General features: G+C 39.5%; 3 protein-coding genes across 6 annotated transcripts in view; all 3 read right to left on the bottom strand.

The window, feature by feature from the left end:
• The window catches only part of tbc1d1 (TBC1 (tre-2/USP6, BUB2, cdc16) domain family, member 1), a 47,561-nt gene extending 37,642 nt beyond the window's left edge, over positions 1-9,919 (bottom strand). The window contains exons 1-2 of one of the 4 annotated variants that reach the window (XM_023418492.2): positions 9,789-9,919; positions 8,141-8,801 (exon numbers count right to left, since the gene is read on the bottom strand). In XM_023418492.2, the coding sequence (XP_023274260.1) occupies positions 8,141-8,761 (621 nt within the window). In that variant the 5' untranslated portion in view covers positions 8,762-8,801; positions 9,789-9,919. Of the gene's footprint in view, positions 1-3,712; positions 3,888-8,140; positions 8,802-9,463; positions 9,642-9,788 lie in introns of those variants that run through there. The other 3 variants (XM_023418493.2, XM_087177153.1, XM_023418494.2) reach the window with 3 other exon arrangements.
• Positions 9,920-11,606: 1,687 nt separating this feature from the next.
• pgm2 (phosphoglucomutase 2) lies at positions 11,607-21,705 on the bottom strand. Its single transcript, XM_023418574.2, has 13 exons — positions 21,515-21,705; positions 19,648-19,815; positions 19,155-19,346; positions 17,898-17,981; positions 17,528-17,721; positions 16,751-16,940; positions 16,561-16,658; positions 15,672-15,852; positions 15,236-15,329; positions 13,734-13,863; positions 13,430-13,622; positions 12,976-13,109; positions 11,607-12,555 (listed from the first exon to the last, which is right to left on the bottom strand). Exons 1-13 carry the CDS (start codon positions 21,629-21,631, stop codon positions 12,453-12,455), a joined length of 1,878 nt encoding a protein of 625 aa, XP_023274342.1. The 5' UTR covers positions 21,632-21,705; the 3' UTR covers positions 11,607-12,452.
• Positions 21,706-22,856: 1,151 nt separating this feature from the next.
• The window catches only part of zcchc7 (zinc finger, CCHC domain containing 7), a 50,863-nt gene continuing 48,480 nt past the window's right edge, over positions 22,857-25,239 (bottom strand). The window contains exon 10 of the mRNA XM_023418573.2: positions 22,857-25,152. Within this exon, the coding sequence (XP_023274341.1) occupies positions 24,527-25,152 (626 nt within the window). The 3' untranslated portion in view covers positions 22,857-24,526. The remainder of the gene's footprint in view (positions 25,153-25,239) is intronic.

The following is a 25,239-nucleotide window of genomic DNA, read 5'->3' as shown; positions in this document are numbered from 1 at the left end:
CGGGACGGTCAGAGCTAAAATTATTGAAGAAATTCCCTGGGACTATATCAGAACTGACTCATGAATGCTTTCTACATCCCTCCAACTTTCTCTACTTTTTTGCCTACATCTGGCTTCTCTCTTTATAAACTAACTGGTCTTCTATGCTATTTATAGGGTTGAGGGCTTCCAGTATAGCCATGTGCCCAACATTTATTCAACAGCAGCAGGCTGGCATGACAAAAGGTTTGCTCCACAAAGATGGATGATAAAATACAGCAATGCGATTCAAATTCACTACCAAAACATGAACGTGGATTTACAGAATTAACAACTTAATTTAATACTAAGAGTAACTTCATAGTTTTAACTGTATTAAAGTATCTTTATTAATGAATATATGAGTAAAATATGTACAAAAGCTACACTCAGAGAAAAATTACTTACATACTCCACTTAAATCAAAACACTGTAGTTCAAATTGGCCAGACCACCTTTAATATAGTCGTTTCATTTGTATACACATGACTAGAGATGCCAGGTAAAAAATGAAAACCCAATGACACACCAGCCAGCCTCGAAAATCAACAACGCTGGCAGGCCAACTAAAAGTCCAACTTCTGCACTTCCCATGGTCATGTGCCTGGGTCTTGTGCCTTGTGGAGCGTTCAAAAGGTTCAAAGTTCAGAAGCCATATAGCAGATGAAAAGCAGCACTAACAGAAAGCGAAGCACAAGAGAGAAATGGGAAAATGTGAAGAGTGTGTGTGTGTGTGTGTGTGTGTGTGTGTGTGTGGGGGGGGCAGTTGTAAAGCAGGAAGTGTCACTGGGTGATTGAAAATGGTTAGCCACAAGAGTCCAACACACTGACCTCACTCCATTTGGATTAAGGAGCCACTTCACAGCACAAAGACGAGCGAGACAGAGATGACAAACTCATTCAAATCTGATAACAGGGACACAATGTAGGGGCTTGTTGTCAAAGTGCTGTGCTGAGTCAGACTGAACTCTCAACTAAGAATAAATTAGGTCAGTAAGGCTCAGAGATCACACCCATGCACTCTCTCATCTGAGGAGACTGAAAGAGTCTGTGTTAGGTGTAGCTCTAACACTGACAGGATGACAGGTGAGACAGGCAAACCCTTGGATGAACAAAGTGAAAGACAGACTGCTAGGCAGTAACAGGGATAGACTGTCAGTTATATAGAGACAGGAAGGTGCCTCTGGTTTAATGGCTTGTTTTTACTTCAGTGCAAGGACTGTGTCACATGAAGAGGGGAGGAAAGTCACATAAAAAAGAGGGAGGGAAAAGCATGTGAGACCAAGGGATTACAACAGGGAATTGCCAAAAAGGAAAAAGGGGATTCAAAATCTAAGCTTTAAAGTCTCTCTTGGATAATTTGGGTCATCATTAACATTACTTTGGAAAGAATGTTTTTGTCAAAAAAAAAAAAAACAGGTACTTTCCAAGTTGCGACAGGAAGCAGTTGTCTTAATTAGGGAAGTTTTAATGCTCTTTAAACAGGGCAGTCAGGAGATGGCAGAGAATTTCTGTAAATCAACGACTTTCAATCAAACCTAGTAAGTAATACTCCCAAGCATACCACATCTAACTAATTTTTATCACTAGTCTACAATTAAAAGCTTCCTACACCTGTTACAATTTATGTCACCATCACTTCATCAGAAAACCAAAAAAAAGAAAGAAAAGGAAGCAACTGTATATAGGATCATTATCCCGGATATTCAGCAGTCCAAATGGTGATGGTATGTTTCACTTAAGGAAAAGACTTTAAGGTGGCATGTATGTGAAACCCAGCATAAGGGATAGACTGCTGAAGAGAGAGCTTTACACAGACTTTGTGACTAATATGCCGTACCAAACTACTTGCCTCCTGTTCCAGGAGTGAAATCCTGGCATAAGTACAATGGCTCTGGAGGTGATATCGCCATGACTCACTCACACGCTCACTTGCATACACCTACATTTGGCTTGTGTTTACAACAGCTAAGCAGACAGGATTTTCATGTCCTCAGCTTTATAGAGGGTACGACAGTCAGTAATCCACTGTCGACAGAACCAGCAGCTCCAACACCATCCAGTCAAGGATGGAAAACCCTGTTTTATTACTAGAATGATTCAGGGCAGCAAAAAAACAGGTTGAGCAACATTGTGACACAGGAAGTAAAGGAGAGATCCTCCCCATTGTGATGTGCAGTGGAGTTTCTCTGACACAAACATTTTCATATTATTTTCTTATTGTTTTCTTTACAATTAATCATTTGGTCAAAACTAGGAAATATGAAAAATTACTATCATTACCCGAGAGCCCAAGGTGATGTCTTTGACTTTGGCAGCTGAACAATTGAATTTTTTTCATAAAACTTTTTCATAAAAAATTACTTACATGATTGCTCAGTTCTCTGACCATTAGTATTTAGTTTCAGCTTTAATTGACTTTACTTCAAAAATCAATAACCAGTAGCAGTGAAGACTTGACAATAGTATTCTGACCCCAACCACACATATCCACTATGTTTTGCAGTTATTCAACAATAATAAATCTTCTCTAGATGTGATTTGAGCTGCTGCAACAATCAGTCAGTTAATCCGTTTGTCTAATCACAAAAAATGAATTGGCAATCAAATAATTGTTTTCATAGCTTCAATAATAAGCTGGTTCCATCTAATCAAATATGGGGATTTTATTCTTTTATTTATTTGATATCTTTGTAAACTAAATCTTTGTTTGTCAAACAAAACAAAACATTTGAAGACATTAACCTCAAATTTCTTGATTATTTTGACAATCTCTTACTTATTTCAGTCATTATTCAAGCAAATATGCTCAGGTTTTAGTTTCTCAAATGTGAGGATTTGCTACTTCTCTTTGTCATATAATGATATTAAATTGAATATCTGGGTTTTCAAAAGTTGTTCAATGTTCAATTCAAATTTCATCTTCCAACTTTAGGGGATGTTTGACAAATAGACACTTTAAAATGTATCTAGCTAACTTTGTTAAACTCAAATTAAACTGTTTCTTGTTTATTTGATGTTGCATTGCTTTATGTACCTAGTATGTTTTTAATGAGTGGCTGAAATGCAGGGACACAATTTGTATAAGCCCAATGGGCTTCCTTCCTCTCCTGTACAATATATATATCTTTTACTATTTAATTTCTTACTGTACTTTCTGTGCAAATAAATTAAAATAAACTAAACTAAACTAAAACTGCAGAAGTCTAAGAGACCCTCAATGTTTACAACTAGCCCGTCATCAGCAACCATTCAATGGTGACACTTTCCAACCAAAAATCTCTTGACCAATTATGGTGTGGTACTGACACCAGAACCAAACCATAGGAAAAAGGTGCCCCGATGATTCATTTCACTTGTTATTAAGACGGTGCAACACACAGGTATATTTGGCACTAAGACAAGCCTGTACGTCAAGAAGTTGGCTGAATAAGGAAACGTTAATATCGTATCTATGGTGAAAACCTCATTCGGCGTCGATACTACATAAAGAGTACGTTACTGAACACGTAACGGCTACTCTGTTGAAGTCCCCCAGCTAACGTCAACCACAGTTAACTTGTTGAATATGGCTAACAACAGCTTGTGCTAATTTGGCTAATGTTAATGCTCGGTTAACGTTAGCTAACTGTCCACTTAGCATGGCAGGCAAACCCACAACAGCGCTCAAACACGGCTTTTAAACTCAACTTACATCTTTCTGTTCTTGTTTGACGTTGAACAGGTTGAGCCGCTGGAGTCGCGCTTTCATCCCATCCGCCATAAACTTTACAAAAACAAAATCTGAGTGGTCACTTCTCCGAAACTCGGTCCTGACAGTATGGGACACTTCTGTATCATTTCATTGGAAAGTTGATTTTGCTCCCTGAAGCCGAAGATCCTGCGGTTAGGCGTCAGGTTGGCTTTTATAAAACCACAACACATCCTGTTCAAAACTTCCAAAGCAAAATAATTCCAATCACATATAAGGTCTCACAGCGCTTTCATGGCTTTTATTTTGAAGGCAACACTACACACTTCCGTCTTTTATATAGCTAACTCCGGTTACCTTGACCCAGCTGAATCCGCCAATACGCCGAGAGACTGGGGTGGACACAGTTCCTGTCCCGGGGCAGTCAAACTTTAGGCGGTAGAGTTTTGGGTGGTATGCAGTTTGCCGTTACACGATGTAGATTATCATCGTTGTTATGACTGAATATAAACAGTATTTCCTGTCTGCAGGCAAGTCACCGCCAATCAAGCAGGAACGCATGCCTTTGGGAAACACTGCAGAGACTGGACGAGGGCTGGGAATGAACTTTGTGTTTTTGTGTCAGGGTCCTCTGTTCCACAATTTATATAGTTGTGTTTCAAGCTCCACAGCCTTAGTGCAGAGCTGATCACACTTCCTATTGTAGATTGCTTTGACAGGGTAGCATCCATCACAATTACATGTCTTCAAATGAAATAGTAGGGAAACTACTGTAGGCCATATACATGTTCATCATGGTGATGTAAGACTCAATGAAAAGTTAAACTAAACAAACTAAACATTTGATAGTAGAAAGAACTCTATTGGTGAGGAAGAATGGCGTATCATGTAGTCTGATAAATATTTACTAATATCTAATGAAGATGAAACACTGGGTTTGGATTGCAGTTTAGAAAAAAAAAGAAAATTACATTCATGTTCAGTTTTCTGTAACTAATCTCATGCCTTTAACTTGCCAATTAGTGCAGAGTAGACAAAAAACCTAAAAATGTAGTATTTTATCTTTAGTCATTACCATCTGTTCAATTGCAGAATAGTTATTTAAGCAAGAGTAAAAAACAAAATTCAATTAAAATACTTAATTAAAAACGTAGCTTATTAAATAACTAAAAACTAAATAAATAATTACACAATTAGGTACTCATAACAGTGATTAAATTGGCTAATAAAACACAAATTGGCAACAACATTAGACAAAACCACTGCAAACACTAAATCCTTTAAAAAGAAATGTTCACACGAACAAATTGTGAACTTTGTGACACGTCAGTGGTGACACCCAGTGGTTGCTGTTTGCTGGTTGTGTTTTTAGTTACTACTCCAGGAGCAGCAGGGGAAATCCCACAGACCCTGTGAGACAGTTTTTGACCCCTGACACAAAAGAGAAGCCCCTCTTTATTTGAGCAGAGCTTAAAATGTGCACTAACAACACCTTTTGTCCTAATGTTTTTTTTTTTTTATACCACAAACAATTTTTGTAACAGACGCAATGTCCCACATCTCTATGTGCAAATAAAAATAGGTTTGGTGAGTAGCTAAGCAGTTAGCCCCTATCTTCTTCAGGCTTTGCTCTCTCTTACTTTTTCACATACACTCACATATATGTTTGTACTTCTATACAAGTGAGGACCATTACTGGCATAATGTATTCCCTAGCCTTTAACGCTTCACACTTAAACAGTCTTAACTCTCACTTTTGAGGAACAGAACCATCTAGGACGTCCTCACTCTCAAGGTCAAAAAAAATAATAGGAGAGTGCCCACACACACTCACAAAATTCAGAAAAGTGTTGAGCAGAATTATACACAATCTTTTCATTCGGGCAGTGTCCAGCACAGATTTAAAATGGCACCTTTTTGCATCTCTTTTGTGCTACGTTTCTAGATTTTTCCCTGTTTCTCCCAATGGATTGTTTTCCCCATCCTATTGTCTTGCTTGTAACTCACTCTGTTAACCTGGGGAGGGTGTGGACAACTGCGTACCCCTCCTCCAGTCCACACTTAGTTTGTTGCCAGCTGCATCTTTTTATCTACCAGCAAAAAGCTTCACCAGGATGGCTGAACTCACACAGAGGCGCTCTGACCAACCACAAGAAATCACAGTGGCACTTCAACATCAATACTGCAGTAATGCTTTTGAACCCCTTGAAGAACACATTTCAAATCTTCTAGAAATTCATGGTAGATAAAGAGGTACACAAGGACCCATAACACACCTGTTATCATAGAGTACATTTGAGCCTCTCCTGGAGCTTTTTCTTTTCTTTTTGAATGTGAGCCATAACACAAACACTTGAATCCGTGCACAACCTGAAATTGAGATGAAAATTTAATTGTATGAAAATGTTATTTTACCATCACCTCCCCCACTTGAAAGAGACACTAACCACTGATGCGTGATTTTTTGTGTGTGTGTATGTGTGTGTGTGTGTGTGTGTGTGTGTGTGTGTGTGTGTGGTACAGTATTTCCTGCAGAATATGTTCACAGATCTGATTGTGTGAAGGCCAGTGTTGCATTTGATTCCCATTCTAGCTAGTTTTTGCACATTTATTGTATTGAATAAGAAGAACTTACTGGTAGCTAACAACATCTAATAAACTCAAGTGAAAGCAAGTATTCAAAGCCACACAGCAGTGCCCGGGGATTGCATTCATAATCAGCATGCATGTAATTGTGTGTGTGTGTGTGTGTGTGTGTGTGTCTAAGCCCAGTGTGACAGAGCCAGAGCGACAGGTGGTCAGTCTGACATCACCGTCACATTTTTTGAAGGAGCTGAAAAGAGAACACACACACAGACACACACACTATCACACACACAAACTCCACATTAAACACATCACAACGGGCGCTGGGCCACAACAGGAAGTGGTCTCCATGGTAACATGCTTCTACATCCTGCTTGGTCGATGTAAAAGCAAACTCAATTTACTCTCAGTCATGAAAACAAACACACACAGACAAATACCTATACACACACCAAAACATGTGAACAGCCTGTGTGCAGTAGATGAACACATGCACGCACGCACACACACATACACACACGCGCGTGCGCACACACACACACACACACACACACACACACACACACACACACACACACACACACACACACACACACACAGTTATATTTATAGTATATCACATAGTTCCTGCCGGCTGCTCGTATAGTGGGAGCCTATTTGTTACGTGAGCCCAAGCCTGTGTGCATGCACCTGGTTCAGAGCAAGACAAACTCACAGATAAAGGCCATGCTAATATAAAGCATTCTGCCATCTTTTATTAATTTATTATTATTTTTTTTTTATTTATTTTCTCATTTAACATCTCCCATTGTCTTCATCTCCCTGATTTGGACAGCTCTTTTAAGTCTGGTATGCTGTCAAATGACCGACTCTGACACCAGCTGCAGCTTTACAGTGCACACTGGGGCTGCTGGCAAAGCACGCCATGTGGAGGAGAGTTGAAAGGATTAGAGGTCAGAGCAGGGTGTGTTGGTCAGCAGACTGTGCCAATGTATTGTTTGTGGATTTTATGTTTGTTGGTGTTGTTGAATGGAGTTAAAGCACAGTGTACATAGGCTGCAATAGTGCCAAAGCCAGATCCAGTTCCTCTCAGAGGGATGTCATAACAAATACTGCTGCGGTCACACTGAAGGCTCAGGCAGCTTTTTGTGATTAAATATAAGAAGGAGATTGTTCCCAGGCTGAGTTGTGTTTCTCATGTTACTGTAATCTGTACTTCCTTACAATCTGTGCTATGGTCTGACATGCCATATCGCTGTGAACTTTTATAAAATGAAGATGGTGTTGGTGTGTTAATTTTCCCTGAGTTATGAGACAGTTTCCCTTGACTTATGAAATTATTTTGCATTTATTTTCGCAGTGCATCTGCCAAATTGCTCTCTTTGGAGCTCTTATGATTGTCCTGTGTCAGTCTGGTGTCTGGTGTTGGTTATCAGGATTTTTTTTTTATAGCTGACAAATCATAATAATTGGTATTATATGACACTGAATATGGAGTGATGATTCAGTCTGGGGCACACGGTTATATTTAGAGCTTTTCCACAATCTGCACTTTATCAAAAAAAACAACTAACTATTCTCTACAGATTGATCTGATCTAATCATGAGGCATCATGTTTGTTGTTCTTGATTATTCTTGATTCTTCTTCTTCTTCTTATTATTATTATTATTAAGAAGACATTGTGTAAGATTCTTTCATGCTTATATTATGACTCAGCTATGTAGTTGTGATTGTTATTGTGATATAGTTGTTTCAGAATATGCTTACTCTTTCATATTATAAGTAATACACTAGTCTTTAGTCTCATGTCATCTAATTTATGCACAAATCCACACACGCCTACCTTGGTGCTGTCCTGGCACTGGAAGACATAGCAGGCACAGTCTGGTGTCTTTCTGACCAGGCAGCCAAAGCTGTTGGGTTCTTGGCTGTTGTGAATTAGCTTAGTCACCTGGTGAGGACGACATTCAAACAGCACTGTATGTGTTAGAGGGTCCCAGACAACTCCCTCTCCCAGAACGGATACACATCGCACCCATGATGCCGACACACATAGAAAAACCTTCTGATTCGAGGTGGAAGGGCTCAACTCTCCAGCTGCAGGCCCTGCAGACTGCAACCCTGTGCCTGGATCCTTCTCTGCAGGCCGAGACCTGCTGATCTCAGCCACCACCCAGGGCAGCATGGCCATGGTGGTGAGGTGGTGGACCGGCAGAGAACCAATCAATGTCAGTTTGTATCGTACCTCCTCCTCCTCCTCCTCTCCCTCCACCTTCCCTATGCATGTTGCAGTCCTCTCCCTAGCACGGGTGAGTTTCTGAGGAGACCGTGTGGAAGATGTGAGATGTGAAAATGAAGGACACGACTGCTGGTTTGAAGTTAGATTAGTGCGGGGTTTCTCAGAGCTCCCGGGCCTGTGCGATTCATCTTTTCTGGGCTTCACTTCAAAGTAGAGTCCTTCCATGGTTTGTGTGGCGAGAGGCAGTCGTCCGCCTCCACTTTATCTGCAAAACATCAGTTAGAGGACAGAGACCTTTAAAACCAATAGGTAAAAGCCGCAAACACATACAAATTCTGTTTATTCTATAAGATTTTAAAGTGTCAGAGGGAAATATACTAAGCAAACATTTATTTTGAAATTTAGAATTAATGTTATTGCTGGATGTGTGCTTCACTTTGTCGTCAGTCTAGAAGCAGAACAGTTTTCCCAGGACAAGTGAATCAGCTGAGTGTTACAGTATGGTAGCCAGAGGGTCACTTAGAGGGTACTACTAAATGACCACCTGGTGTTGTTTACCCAACCAGGAACACATGGCTTCACTACTGACCTAGACTTTTAGTCTCAAGGACACAAAAACAAACACATGACATTTAAACTATGAGTATCATATTTGGCTACTGGTGCGTGTCAGAGAGAGAGGAGAGGTCCAGCTGACCTCCCCTGCCCTACATACTCCACAAACGTAGCTCACATTATGATCACAGACAGAGGTGTAGCGTTAAGATTTCTATGTGAAATCAGTGGGGAAAGATACGTGCAATAACGTCAACACATTAAAAGAGGGACGAGAGGAAAATATTCACAGCGATTAACATCATAACCCCTACAGAACGAGAACGATCACGTTATTACTGAATTACAAAACCTAAGCGGCTGCTTACTCACCTCATGCTTGGCCTCGCAATATAAATAAATCCTCTACTTGAATCAGCTGGGACGGTACAGCATGCGATATAGGTCGGTCTTCTGCACCAGAACAGCATACGGAAGTGAAAACTAGATTTGATTTCCGAGGAGCGCAGCCCAACATGCCTGATTTTACCCGTTATTATAATTTTACGCACGGAACAAGTTATTTTTTTACGCACGAGGTTGCACAAACATAAAAATGAGAGTGTTTAATGTATGGTCCTCCCAAAGTGCACAAGAAATAATTTAACTATTTAAATAATGATTTCATCTTCTCCTCATGTTGACACTGTCTTCTTACCTGTCCACAGTTAGTCCTGCCTGCTGCGTGCAGCCGTAGAAGTGCAACCAAGGGAGGTTGTGGTGTATGTCACAGCGACCACACACATACAGAGAGAGAGAGAGAGAGAGAGAGAGAGAGAGAGAGAGACCCAGCTCTCTAGCTCTCTCCAGTTTGAGTTAAATATAGAAGACGCTGCCGACCCTACCTCCCTGCTCTCCTCTCAATACTCAGATGGGGCATGACAAGTGCATGCTGCACGCATGGGCTGCGGAAGGATGTAGGGGCGACGTGTCCGCACGTAGCCTGTGTATGTGTGAACCCGTTATCTCCTCGGGACCTTTTCTGGTGTAAATATCGACCATGTCAGAACCAGTTGTCCTCATGGAGCCCAAAGCCCAGTCCCAATGAATCAAAAACTGAGGTCCTGGTTAAGGTTAGGGGTAGGCTGTGTATTGAGGTTACTTTAGGCTAAGGTTAGGGTGTCCACAATAAATAGAGGTCAATGCCATGTCCCAACAAGGATAGCTGCGGCTGTGTGGATACATTCTGTGCAAAATCATTTAGATCAATTTTATTTAATACATTAAATGTCATTTTATTTGAATAAATTAAATAAAATTAATTTGTCTCAGTGTATTTTAAATGAGTACATTCAATATGCCTTAATTTCAGCTCACATCAGGTGTTATGTCTGACAGAAGCTCTGACAGTTTTTACAGTTTTACCCAGTTTTAAGCCAGGCTATATTTTCATGATAAACTCTTTTTATGGTCTTGCTCGTCTGGATTTTTTTTTTTTAAACTTTGCATCCTATCACCCGGCCCTCTAATAAGAAGTGTGATTTTCTACACATTACACATATCTTTTATTTACAATGGCCTCATTGGAAATTTGCCTTCATATATTACTTTCATGTTAAAATGGTTGGCTTGACCACATTAAACCAGGACTTATGAATGGCTTACACTCACACACAACGTCTCTCAAGTGACTGAGCTTGGAAAAACTGCTTTTGGCATCCCACCAGGAACTCACCAGAAAGCACTTTAGAAAAGAATGCCTTAGTACGTCTTGGTCATTTTAAATCATCAATCTCTAACCTTTTAACTTGTGTTTGTTCCTGTTTTAATTTTATTGTTACATTATTTATTCATTCTATTTGTAGTGACTAAGTCCTATGCTTTAGCCACTATTGGGTGCTCACTGAACTCTAATTGTTTAGATGTGTCCTCTTAACACTACCAATGCTTTAACCCTTATCATGAAGTGTTCATTTTCTAGTGTCCGTAATCTGCAATATCCAAGACTTCCATTAAGTTTTCTGTACAAAATGAAACAGAAGACAGTCACAAGGTTGTCCGAAAAAACAGTTTGCTCCTTTATAATGAACATCTGTTTACTGGCTTAAATTTTCTTTGGAAAGCCTCGGCCTTACTATACACCCTCTAGTGCTGCTCAGAGGAATATCACACAAATCAAATGCGTGGCCCCTTCAGCATTTATGTTTGTTTCAATTGATGGTCTTCTTTTAACTTGTATTTATTTTTTGTATCTACTTGACATTATTGTAAATTAGGGCAGTTTAAATAGACACAATATTTAATTAAATTAATCAAATCTTATTTCATGTGCAATTAATCCAACTCAATTCAGTTATTTTAAGTAAATTTAAAACATTTGTTTTCATAAAATTAAATGTAATTCAATTCACTAAATTGAATAAAAAAAAATTCAATACACTTTATACGTTTTCCTTCAGAGTCTTCACTATATACTGTATATAAGTGTGGACAGACATGGATGTAAACTGCAACTTGACTGGTAGGGCGAAGCATATAACTGAGGCAGTTATTTTAGTTTATTGAAAGAAACTGTCTTTTCAGCACAGTGTTTGAGAATACGAGGCACATCAGGAGAGGTGAGCTGCTAATTACACATCTCAAGAGTAGTAAGATTTGCCAGATGCCAGATTTTTCACACCTGGCACTGATTTAAAACTTAAAAAGTATTCTACTGTACTTACTAATTAACTAAGATATTACACATTCAGAGTTTAACAGCAGTTTAAAACATCCATTAAAGTTAGTTACAATATCAGCTTCAGCAATTCTCGCTTACACTCTGCTGTCACTCTTTAAGTTGGCAGCCTTGCAGTTGATGCTGAAGCACAGTTCGGAATGCATTATGTTAAATTCAAGTGAATATACAGTAATCTGTGCATCTAACACACAGTCGGGAAGCAGGAAGGACTTTGGCTTTTAGCATGACAAACATTTTACAGCTGTGGTTTAAGATCTCCAGCAATGTGATAAACTTAATCCAAATCAGGTCACTTTCATGCATGATGACTGCTGTACTGGCACTCGACCCATAACTACACCCCAAAAACAGATGCGTGGCTGAACAAACTCAAAGTGGAGGTTAGTGGAGGCCACTGACTTTGCAGATTATTAAAATAAAGACAGATTCATCAATAGGCAATGGTATGGTATCCAGATCTCTTCCTGGTCCAACTAGTAACAACAGAATGTGGTAGAATAGTCATTAATGGAGTTATAAAGCAAAATGAAGCCTGTATTAGATCAAGAATCCCTTCTGGAGAAATGAAGACATTATGTGAAATGCTGGTCAGAGATATTGGTCACAACTTGTCCTGTTTAGGATTTATTTGCCTAATCAGTGCTACTCTGGTTTGGGCTGCAGCTTGTTCTTCTGTGGCTCAAAGAAGTTTTCAATGATGGCATCAACCAAGTCATCCAGTTCCTTCTTCAGGTGTGCCACATCACTGTTAGAGACCCAGAGAGAAGGAAAGAAAATATAAAATTATGTAAGTAATTGTGTTGAATTGACCAGGGTTTCCGTTTACAGTTGAGACATTAAGAGTTAAGACAATTACTTCATCAACAGAAAATTAATGGGCAACTATTTTGAAAAAACTATTATTTAAGTCATTTTTTCAAGGAAAATTTTAAAAACTCATTGTTCCAGCTTCTCCAATGTGAGAATATGCTGCTTTTCTCTGTTTTATATTATTGTAAATTGAATATCTTTTGTTTTGGACTGTTGGTCAAACAAAACAAGACATGTTAAGCAATTCACTTTAGAAATTTGTATAAATGATTAATCAAGAAAATAATGGACAAGTTGATTGATAATGAAGCCTTAAAGACATTTGTCACTTGAGCCGGTTTCCACAGTGACCTACCTGTTACCAGGAGCAGCACAGAGCTCAGTGTAGTATTTGATTTTTGGTTCAGTGCCACTGGTTCTCATGGTGGCCACCCCCCCGTTGGAGAAGTTAAAGGTGATCATCTGACTAGAACTGGAAGTGGGAAGAACCTGGACGATGAGAGGAGGGAGTGACAGTCGGAGAGATGGACAAACAAAGAGTAACTGTCATTTGTGTTTTGACAACACAATTACACACAGGGACGACTACTGTAGTCCCCTCTTTTTCTTCAGATGTTTCCTGTTTTTATCTCAACTGTCTAACAAAGGCAAAGAACACTCCAAAAAATCTTAATGGCAGACAACATAATGTTGCTGCTTTAAATAACAAATGTTTGAATACAACTGCATGTCCGATCAAAAGAAAACAAAAAACAAAAACAAATGGCAATGTCCTGGGTGGATGTACATGTGTGAATATGCGCACTTACAGCCTTCTTATCAGGTTGGTTGCTATCGTAGCCTGTGGTCAGGTCTCGTACGGCAGAGACGGAGAACCGACCACATTCGGTGGGATACGAGTCCTTCTGCCCACTGTAGTTGCGCAGGCGCTCGAACAAGCTGCGGATCACAATCTGATCATGGCAGATGAAGTAGGAGTTCTTAGTGATGTGGTAGCCATACCTGACAGAAGAGTAGAGAGATTACAGTGGGTTGAAAGTTTGCAGTTTTAATATATGTCTAAGTAATAGACATCAATGTCAGATGAGTTTAATGTGTATATGTGTGTCTTACTCTTTATAGACAGCGGTGAGCTGCTGAGAAAGGCTGGTGTTAACAGTGGCCAGATAGGAAATCATCTCTCCTGCTATGGCGGCAGCACTAACTCCATCCTTGTCCAATACAGAGGGACTACACATATACCCTGCAACATACACAGACACTTTCAGTTCATCCCTGGGATGTGTAAACGTCCAACTGCTGTAGTCACTTCTTTTGTTCACTAACAGTGCATGCAAAGGCAAGTGATTCCAATTACAGCATTATAATCATATTAGATGGGAATGCTCTAAACTATGTGATATATGTGTGTTTGACTGAGCACCCGTCATGTTAACCCCAAACGGCCTATAACCCAGTTCATGGTGTTTGACTGCGGACATGGCTCATAATAGCTGCAAATAACTGAGAGCAAGGTCCTCACAAGTTCCTAATACAAGTCTGATGTTTTCATTCTTTTACTGATTCAAATGATTGATGTTTTCCTTTAACAAGTAACCAAGACTGTACAACAAGGTTAGAAAACCAGTGCAAAAACACTTCAGTAGAGGCTGACTGCTACATGCTTCAGTCTGCTGAAGGAGGCTGCAAAAGAAATCTCTGAAGAGTTTAAACAGCTGCCTTTGGTGGCCACCAACTGGGGCCTAAACAGGAGAAATTGTTATGCTAAAGGTCATGCAGGTTATACTAATTACACCATGAGAATCCGTGACTTCTGCTGTGATTCTTTCTATAGGTAATGCTCCTGTTTTCTTTTACGACGCAGTGTCTGAAGTACGGAACAGGTTGTTTCAACCCTGAAGCACCAAACAGCTCAATCATCTCGTTGCTTTTTGAGACTGAAGCTGTAAATTACTGGGTGTGATGCGAGCTACACCTACAGCTAGGTGTGGTGTTAAGTATTATATGATGTACTAATAGAGCAATTATATACAGTAACTGTATGACAATCGTCTAGCGATAGGAAAAATAAGAACATTTACTGTATTTCTATCTAAAAAGCTCAGTGCGAGGAAAAACATCTTTTGTTGACATATAAAGATATTGTTGAGATATAAAGAGATTAGTGAGGAAACTGCACATTTGGTGTTCTATAGAAACTTTACCATTCTATATGTTTTAATTAAAACACTGTTTAAATGAAAAATGCTGAAATGGCAACAAAACTTTGTAAATGTTTTTGTACATATTATGTTTAATCTACAATATGATAATACGCTGACATAATGAATTTTGCTACAACTGTTCCACAAGAATATAGTTCTACGAGGCCCAAATTTACTTCCACGCACACTCTTCTCAGCTTGTCGTCTATCATTAAGCAAGGGGACAGTTTAGACCTTGTGAGTTGGTAAAAGGATTTTGTTAACACTGAAATAGTAAGCTGTACTTGCCAGTCAACTGATCCCAGATAAATTTACCTCACATGAATACTTTTTGGCAAATCCAATTAAGCTTTTGACATTGTGTAGAGCATTATGTACGCCAAACTTTTAAGTATGTGTGTGTGTGCATACCTATGGCCTCTTCAAAGGCAAAGAGGACAGTCTTGCCCTGATCCAGAAGGTCTCTGGCTCTGTTCCCCATCCACTTGAACCCTGTTAATGTTTCCTGTCCAAACAGTGGTGACAGTAAGTCTGAAGTGTGGTTTGAAACTATTAGCCCAGCAACATTTGCAATGATGAAGCCTTCCTATAATAGAGTGCATTTAACTGTATTGTTAATATCCATTAGACACCACTTTATTCCCATTTATCTTAAAATACTATTACTGGAAGCATTGAGCTGCTTCATTACAAGAGGCAGGCTTAACTGCATTTTGGAGTACAGGCTGTCTTCCTGTAGCAGGAAACATTGCAACTTTTGGATGCATGGAGACATAAAATCCAGGAGAAAATAATTTCAGATCAGATCAGTTTAGATGAGTTACAGTCTTGAATTTGATTGTGTTACCTCAAAGTGGAAGCCCTCCTTGAGAGCTATGGCGCGCAGTATCTTGGATGAGACAGTGCTCGACAGCATGTAGAGGTTTTTCACGGCAGCAGCGTCAGAGTTTTGCTGTTTCCAGCAGCGGAACATCCACCAACCAAGCAACGCTCCCAACTCATTACCACTGAACACTCGCCACTGTCCACTGACACAGGGAGAGACGGACAGAGGTCAGAGAAATGCAAGCATGCAAACAAACATAATCCAATTTCCACTGGCATTATAATGACCATGTGTTTTATTCAGGGCTGTAACTACTTTTGAGGACACTGAGGTCATGTCCTTGACACAGATTCCAAAAAGTATGTTTTATTGACCTGAGAAGGAATTCACAATCTATAATTACTCTGAGCTTACTCTGGTCTGAATTCTGATATCTTGAGGGCTTAACATATTTAAAGTTTTGCTGTTTATGGCAAAATAATAAATAAAATCAATTTTCTTACTTTGAATTTTCCTGTATATTCTTGGCTGCGTGGAGGCTTTAAAAAAGCATTTCAACAGTGATGTAAGTGATAAACCCTGTAGAATATATAATTGTATGTAAACAAATAATTAAATGTTTAAAAGGCTGGTAAAAAAAAATTCATAAAGAGATGGCGTTCTCTCTGACTTTGGACCTCAGTATTTCTAACAGGCTCTGGCTACAGCCATGGTTCTAACTCACTTCTCTGATGACCGCACTGTCCTTGAACCTGCCCCATCAACTCAGCTACTGATTCATTTGGGACATTTAAAAACTGTTTTGGAAAGATATGTGAAATGGCATGTGTGTCTGTCCAATTCAACATTGTTCAAGGGTGTGATTAGTATAATAGAATTAATGCAATAATGAGTGCACACAATTACATACCTCTCCTGCTTCTCAGCAATGGCCAGACGATCAGCATCAGGATCATTTGCCAACACCACAGTGGCTCCCTCCCTCTCCGCCAGTGCAAATGACAATGTCTGCAAAACACAGACGCACATTACACCTTCAACCAAAACATGGCATCTACTCTACATGTGCTGCCATCGTTGTGTGAATGTTCAGTGCATACCAGGACTCCCTCTCCCTCCTCAGGATTGGGATATTTGACAGTGGGGAATTCTGGGTCGGGATCTTTCTGTTCCTCCACAGCGTACGGCGGGTGAAGGTCAAATGCCTTGAAAGCTGATTGGACAAACGCATGGCCGACACCGTGCACAGATGTATGCACAATTTTCACCTGTGAAGTCTTGTTTATGCCCCTACGGAGACAGAAGCTACGGTCAAAACATGTGGGTTCTGGGGAACTTCAGAGGAACACTTCAAGGGCTAACTTGTTTACAACTTGTTCCCTTAATGATGTGTTGCACAATTTATGTAAAGAGAGCGGTGGCTTGGATTTAAGATTTTTCAAATACATGTAAAACATTATTTTTTATGAATCGTGAATTTGGCTTTGATCACTTGACTTGTATTCATCAAACCTATGACTGAGGTTATTGTGAGGTTGTTACCAGCCCGTCCTGTTTGTTTGTTTGTTTTTGTTGTTTTTTTATCTTAGCCTTCTGCTTGGTTAACTAAAACAGACAAAAATGACAATTTGTAGCTAATCTGAATGGTGGATGAGTAAGTTTGCCAACAATATCAATAAAAAACATGTGGGTTCTTTCCTAACACATTTAAGCTCTGTAGTGTTGCGTGTCCCGGTATGACCTGAAGTCATTGTGTTAATGTCTGGCACTTGAACAGAATCAGCCAATGAACACTGTTAATCTAGTTCCACAGAATGACCTCTGCCGGCAGGGGTTATATTTGCTGCTATAAACAGATAGTTTTATGAGAGGAGCACCTGTGATGACAGTGTTTCTGGATGGCTTTGAAGTATTCTGTGTGGGTGTCCTGATAGGGGTCTTTAAGCGAGGGACTCTTCAAGGCCTCGTCTGCATTCCAAGACTCAGGCCAAGGCTCCAGGTTCTCCTCGATGGCCTTGGAGATTCCTTTGTCATGAGGAGAAACAATCTGAGCGCCATTCTCCCAGTAAACCTGAGACCGAGACGAAGCAGTAAAAGACAGATATGATATCTGATATCTACAACACTGAACAAGACTTAATGAATCACTTATGTTTATCGGCAACCTTCAAATTTTAACCAGAGCCAGAGCCAGGAACAACTTTTACCAAAAAAAAAAAAAAAAAAAGAAAAAGTGAAATGTTTTACCTTGTAGCCATTGTCCTGTTTGGGGTTGTGAGAGGCAGTCACCATGATACCAGCACACAGACCCAGATGGGAAACTGTGAAAGGCTGCAGGGAGAACGAGAGGAAATGATCACTTTCCAATACACTCAAAGATCGTACTAAGAGATACACTCACTGGCTGCTTTATTAAGTAGGGTGCAGTTAAAGGTGGTGTTGTGCTGGACAATGAGTGTACTCAATGAGTGTAAATAATATATATTTTAAGTGCACAACGAGAACCGTAAAACTGTAAATGGCTGGAGGTAATCACAATAAAGTGGCAGTTCTAGAAAAAAATATCAGTGTGTAGATCACTTCAGCTGTGAGCCAGCATTAATTACTGTGATGGATTGTTTTATTGCTTTATTTCTCCATTTTCTTTTTCAGTTTCTGTTGCTGGAAGCACAACCCTGCTGTGTCCAGACTTTTCTTTATTGCAAATCTACTACTGATTCCTTAAAATAAATATACAAAGATAGACGTAGGAAAAAAAAGATGCATGGGGACATAAACTTCAGGTGAAAATCAGTTTAAACTGATCTTGACTGATTAAAAACTATGTATTTATCTGTAAGAAAAGACCAAAATGAAGAGCCTTACCCACTGTTCCTACAATTACACAAACAAATTGAGTAATATAATGTGAGAATGATGAACGAGGCAGTAATCCTGAATGGCCTCAGAATTGATTTTTTGTAGTATGGCTGTTGGCTTGTGGGTCATTCTGTGTTTAAAATTTCCATAAAATAAATAGCTGTAAGGATTTATACCTAAGAAAGATGTGTTGTCACTCTTAAGTAACAAGTCAAGATTAAATCTTTGGGCTACAGTGATCTTGTATGGTTTTACGCTTCACTCTACAGTGTATTTATGTGAAGTATAGACACAAAGTCATGTCAAAGTGTCTTTAAATGAGTATACCCTGGTGAATCATATGCACATTATGCAACATGTAGGATACAAAGGGGAAGTGAGCCTTTTAAATGGAATTTGCCCTGCAGCCTCTGTCCCAGTCGCCCGCCTCACTAACAAACATGACACCAGACAAACTGATCTGACAGTTTCTCTCTTACCCTGCAGAGATGATTTAAGGCATGCTTAAATGTAAACATAAAAAGTGAATGATACTTCTGCTTTAAGGTGTTTTATCAACTGTGTCTGTGATTAAATGACCAAAGCAAAAAAAACAAAACAAAAAAAAAACCCAAATGAGGAAATAATAGAAATTCAAGTGATTACCACAAACGGTGTAGGGGTGATGTCAGAGAAGAGGTGGACAGGAACCCCTTGGCTGATGAAAACAGCTGCAGCCAGGCTGGCAAAACGCTTGCTGCTGCCCCCACTGGGAGGGTGGGCACGGGCATCGTAACCAATCACCACCCCTCGCTCCTTTAGGTTCCCAAAACTCTTCTCCAAGTAGCGACAGAAACCCTTTCAGGGAAGAAAACATTTGATGAAATAAGTGAAAATTTGAAGAGGAGGAAGTGCTGAATTTGCAGTGGAGGACATACAAAAACAGCAACAGGAAGCTGGTGAGAAAAGCAGCTGCACTGAGATCCAACAATGTTGGGTTAAAAGATGGTGACGAGCTACGCAGTCAAACAAGATGCAGGTTTGGAGTGTGTCGACTGATTCAAACAGCACAGAACTAGAGTCAAAATGAGTAGGTCTGACTTTCAGTGTGACTTCATGCTTTATGTGTGGACACTAAAGTAGTTATCTATTAACTGACCTGTGTGGTCTGGATGATAGTGAGGTCATTCATACAGGATATGCCGGGGCCCATGGCTGCTCTCAGACCTGCTGTACCAAACTCCATCCTGGAGGAGAAACATTTCTTCAGAGCCTCCACTGCTCCCTCTTTCGCCAGGTCCTGCACCATAGACACTGTTTTTGGGTTCTGGGGAAGAAAAACACAAGAATAAACCACACATTATTATCCACTTTTATTAAAAACTAACATACATCTTAGAGCTAGAGATCAAGTTAGCAACATCTCTTTACTTTCTAATGTATCTTCTAAAAAGCGAGTTTTAGTCTGTTATGATGTTGATGCTCAAAAAATGAAGTGTAATGGTTACTGTCATTACTGATTAATCTGCTAGTTATTTTATTGTTGACTTGTTTAGTAAGTAAATCATCAGTTAATACAGAAAAACTGCTCATCACAATGCCCCAAAGCTCAAGTTGACATATTCAAATGTTTTGTTTTGTATGACCAACAGTCCAAAATCTCAAAGTATTCAGTTCACTATCATAGGAGGCAAAGTAAAATCGCAACTGCTCACATTTGAAAAGCTGGAACAACTGAATCTTTAGCTGTTTTACTTACTTACTTTGAAAATTAATAAATCGATTATCAAAGAGTTTGGCAGCTCTAATTTAGATAACATACTTTAAGTGTCGAGCAATGTCAAAATGTTGAGAAGATGTCCTACATGTATTCACCTGTGTAACAACTTTTTATAGAGTTTAGGACAAGTCAGATCTCTTTACCAACTGTGGTGCATTTTCTCGTGAATGAATGATGTGTACATTTCCTAAATAAAGTAAAAACTTAAGAATCAGTCCGGTTAGAAATGTCAACCATAAATACAATAAGTGGGTCCACGTGATGCCTCCTGTTCAAATGGGGCACTGAGCAAACTGCCATAACATAGTTATCTTAAGACTAATGAATATGGGACCCTTTTCCAATGTGACCTAATTGGTGGCATCCCATGTCTATTTAAGGCCATGAATGACTCTGTTTGTGTTGGTGAGATGGCTTTAACATCATGTGACCCAGCTTTTTCTCTGTGAAATTACTTATGATCAGTATATCAATCTGTATAGAGGAAGCCCCCTGTCGTTTTGTCGTTTGGGAGAGGATATATGAAATGTGAAGCTTCTATATTTGTTTAATGTATTCACAACAGAAATTATCACTAAGATTCCATGGTAATTACATAAACCTATACTCAGAGGAAGTAAGGTTTTATTTTACAGGTCCGTTATTTCCAAATAATTTCCTTGAAAGGCAACTTTGCTTGAAGAATTGCTCCAAGTCAATACTCATTCAATATTCAATTGTTATTTATAGTTTTATTCTCTGTATATGGTGGATTGTTTGCTTGCCTGTTGACAAATTTTACATTTTTGCATGTTAAACTCAACTGACTAAAACACCTTCCATGATAAACTAGAAATTAAGAGACAATTTAACACTATTTCTTTCTCATCAGTAGTACCAGATCACATAGTCTCCTCCAGGATTTTAGAAATATATAGACTTGTAAAATGAAGCAATTTTCAATGACCAAGAGCGAGTTACGGAGTTATAATCATAGGCGTGCCACCTATGATTGCACTCCCATACAATACAATTAGTTTCACTTTCAGTGACTTTCAGTTAGTCGTGTTTTACACTGTGGTTTAGGACAAAATATACTTCCTTATTGCCGAATGTTCTAAATAATGCTACATCACTCCTACAGCGTGGTTTGACTTAAAACTGAATTACTTACATGACGCCAGGTAACAGTTGATGTATTTAGCAGACTAACCACAGTGCAGGACTGCCACAGCGCACTGAGCTAGCTTGCTAGCTGTCAGCTTACCTTGTCATACTGCAGCCACTGCCTGACAGCCTGGTCCAGCTCAGTGTCACCAGTTGAGAACGAACCGTTTTCCATTGCGCTTCTTTTCCGGAGTCCAGAGACGATATCTGTGGTCATGCGAGGTGAACACTCTCACTCTGAAGCCCTTTCCCCCAAATGAAAACAGAAAGTGCGGCTGTGAAAGTAAACGCTCTGATGTCTGCGGCGCGGGGCGGAGCTACGTAAAGCGTCACGTCCACGAGTTTCTCGTCTGATGGCTTCAGGGGCCGCCGCAAGTGTGGGAATTACTGAGTCATGAGGGCTTCACTGACAGTTCCTCAAGGTGGAGAAAGTGGAAATCTTTTAGTATTATTGAGAAATTATTAAAGTACTTAACCACCTGTATGTGAAGATTCTTTCATGTTTATAGAGGAGCCTGTGGCTCCTAGAGTCTCCAAAATTAGAAATGGAGGCAGAGTCTTCAGTTGTCAGACTCCTCTCCTATGGAGTCATCTTCCAGTTTGGGTCGGGGAGGCAAACACCCTCTCCACGAACAAGAGTAGACTTACAACTGTCCTTTTTGATCAAGCTCATGGTTAGTGCTGGCTGCGGCTTGCCTTGACTCAACCACCCATGTTGGCTGTAGACCTAAAGTCTGGATCTGTGATTGCAAGCCACCCACGATCACCCATGATTCTGCTCAAGGTTTCTTACTGTTAAAAGGGAATTTTTCCGTCACTGAGGAATTGCCCAAGCATTTGCACACAACTGTATATTAGATAGCTACAGCTCTACCAACAATCAAATTCTGATTACACATAGTAATAATCAGATAATTTGAAATGGTGATATAACTCTTCCCAATGAGTTATTTTACTTTTAAAACATTAGGTAAATTACTCTGACAACACTATTTTTTCACTGGGACAAAGCAATCAAATTGTGATGTTTAGGCAATAAGACAAAATACATGCACTGAATTGCATTTTTGATTTAAATGTGTTCACCATTTTCCATGAATAATTTGTGACCTGCTGTTGTGTGTCCTCAGATGAAAAGACATGACGGAAACACAAATAAACCGAAGACTGTACCAGGAACTCTAATGTATAACACCAGTGCTCCTCAACAGTAAACAACTGAATTTGATTTTGAAAGCTGCTTTCCCACATGGTCTTGGTTGATAACATACATTTTTTATTTATTTATGAGGTTATTTATATCAAAAGGATGACTTAATTGAAGGAGCGCCACCTGTTTTTCCTCAGTTCTAGTTAAGAAAAAAAACTAACGATACACTTGAGACATGACTGAAATTCCATGAGCCTATAATAATATAGATATCTATTGGAAAAAAAAGATATTTAGTGAATTGGAACACAGGATTTTAATGTATCATCAACATAAATGCAATGTGAATTATCACTGAAAAACTAAAAGTTGTCAACTAAACAAATGCCAACAACTGATGCAGCTGATTTCACTTCCTGAATCATAAAACTAAAAATAAAGATTCAAGTTTTATTTTCCCCCAGTCTCAACAATATCAATATCATGTATTATGTAGTATTCATGTTATCACAGTCCCGTCTTACACTCTTCCATTGTATGTTAAGGTTTCATCGTGTTACAACCACAACAAATTAGATAAATAACTCAATTCAAATACTGGATGGTTAAAATTGTCAGGGCTGCATGTCTGTGATGAATCTTATCCACACCACACAAGAACTGGTGAAGTGACTTTCTTCAGATTTGCAAATCAAACATATGTAATAAACATATTTACAGTATGTTAATATATTTTGATAATTTACAAATGAATGAGTGTTATAGAAAAAAGGCATCCCTTCAGTTCTAAATGAAAAAAGGACACTATTCCCAAGAGTAGTTTTAAAAATTCATCATCCTTTGGTTCCAACAGCAGCAACAACTTGAAAATTACGTTCAGAGCAGAGGCACTAGGAAATTCTCTTACTGTACTTCAAAGAGCGAGTCTGGTTTTAATTCAGTGGTCTGAAATTTATGTGAATAAAGATGATGACAATGACTACAACACACTTATACATACATACTTCTAATGAATAATCTATTGTAAACACTGTAGGTTGACGCAATTTATTCACTGTCTCTTTATGTCTATTAGCAATGAAAGTCATCCTGTTTAACTGAGAATGCTCAATTGAAATGACGTGTTGTCTAACAAAATCATTAATGAACTAGCTGTATGAACTCTTAACTTGACTCACGTACTAAAATTTCCATCTCAAGTCATGAATCAATGCTTCAGTTTGAATAGGGGCTGTAGGGTGAAACTGAAACTCAGTTCAGAGTACAATGTCAAACACAAAAGGCCTTTTTCACAGCACAAATGTTGACTTGTCAAAGAGTAGGAAAGGCACAGATATTACTTAGAGCATTAAAGGATAGGTTCACTATTTTTGGGGCACAAAATCTGCAGTCCTTATTTTGTGCAGAAATGTTTTTAGAAGTTTATCTAAAGTTAATATGAGGCTTCAGCAGTTTGAGTGGGAGAAATCAAGTAGATATCTTCCAAAGTTCCTGCCATTATAGTACAAAATTCACTCCTTTGTTCTCCTGGCCAGCGATTCCCTGTTCAGCTGCCCCTTCCATCCCTTACGATGAAAGAGCATTAGAAAGGGATGTTTTAATGGCCAGTATAAACAACGTTCATATGGACACCTGGAAAAATTGTGAGCCTGTCCTTTAACAATGTCCCCAGTCTATTCGAGTGTCTCAGTAAGTCATGACAGTGAGCCAGCATGCACAATAAACAGGACCCTGAAACTGAGGCCATTAAACTGAATTCAGTCATTTACGCTATTATTTACATCCAAGCTTTGCTGGCTGTGACATGTCAAAATGTCTTCTGTGAAAAAAGGCCTATGAACCCCTAAAGTGGAACTGGTGTCGTTTGCAGTGAGACCTGAGTCATGTCACGAAATGTCATGAACAAATAACCACTGTTCAAAAAGATCACAGCCCTGACAGCCTCTGACGCACATACTGATGCTATCTGTTGCGTTTCCTCTGTTTGATGATGAACAGGTTCTCATCCGTTGGGTACATTGGTGCAGAGAGTTTTTTGTCAGCAGTCCTCCGGTCTCGATTTCTCCTCTTCCTCGTCTTCTTCTCTCCATTCTCTTGCCTAGACTCTGACCCCTGCATCCCGCCAGTTACAGTCCAACAGGGACGGTGTGATCTGCTGCCTCTGTGTCCCTCTGGTGGTAGTTCCATTGTTTTCTTCATTCTATTCTTCTTCCTCTTCTTCTCTAATTTTTCTCCTTTGCCTCCTCCTCTAGGAAAGTCATCCGCCTCATCCAAAATTAGTTTAGATGGTGGGAGCGGGCCTCTCGAGGTGGGAACTGGTCTCTTGGCTTTCCACTGTTTCACACTGCCAGTGCTTTCCTGTTGTTTGTGCTTATTGAACTTACTTGTTTTGGGTGTTGTGCTCCTAAAGTCATCGACACTAAAGAAGATATGGCTGGGACTGGGTTTGTGGTTCTTAGGGGTGTGGTGAGGTGTTTGGTTAGGTTGATGGTTGTTCTTATGATGGATGATTTTCTGTTTCTTCTTTGGTGGTCCTGGAGTGACAGGGGTCTGGGAGGTGGTGGGGAAAAAGCCGTTTTTCTTCAGTTCTGCGGGAAACAGAAGCACAAAGGATTTAATGACTTTTTTTCTACATGCAGGGATGTTATCACCGCACCATGGGCATCATGAGCCAA

The sequence above is a fragment of the Seriola lalandi genome, unplaced genomic scaffold (assembly GCF_002814215.2).
Source record: "Seriola lalandi dorsalis isolate HSWRI2012SDOR001 ecotype SW California unplaced genomic scaffold, Sedor1 jcf7180002054582, whole genome shotgun sequence".
Lineage (NCBI taxonomy): Eukaryota > Metazoa > Chordata > Actinopteri > Carangiformes > Carangidae > Seriola > Seriola lalandi.
Note: the sequence above shows the minus strand (reverse complement) of the source record. Positions and strands in the feature narration are given on the sequence as shown.

Coding starts and splice junctions, on each gene's coding strand:
- pgm2 (XM_023418574.2), bottom strand. CDS start 21,631: ATGACCACAGATATCGTCTCTGGACTCCGGAAAAGAAGCGCAATGGAA. Junction 17,722..17,897: donor AACAGGACAATGGCTACAAG/GTAAAACATTTC, acceptor TCTCGGTCTCAG/GTTTACTGGGAGAATGGCGC. Junction 16,659..16,750: donor AGGAGGGAGAGGGAGTCCTG/GTATGCACTGAA, acceptor TGTGTTTTGCAG/ACATTGTCATTTGCACTGGC.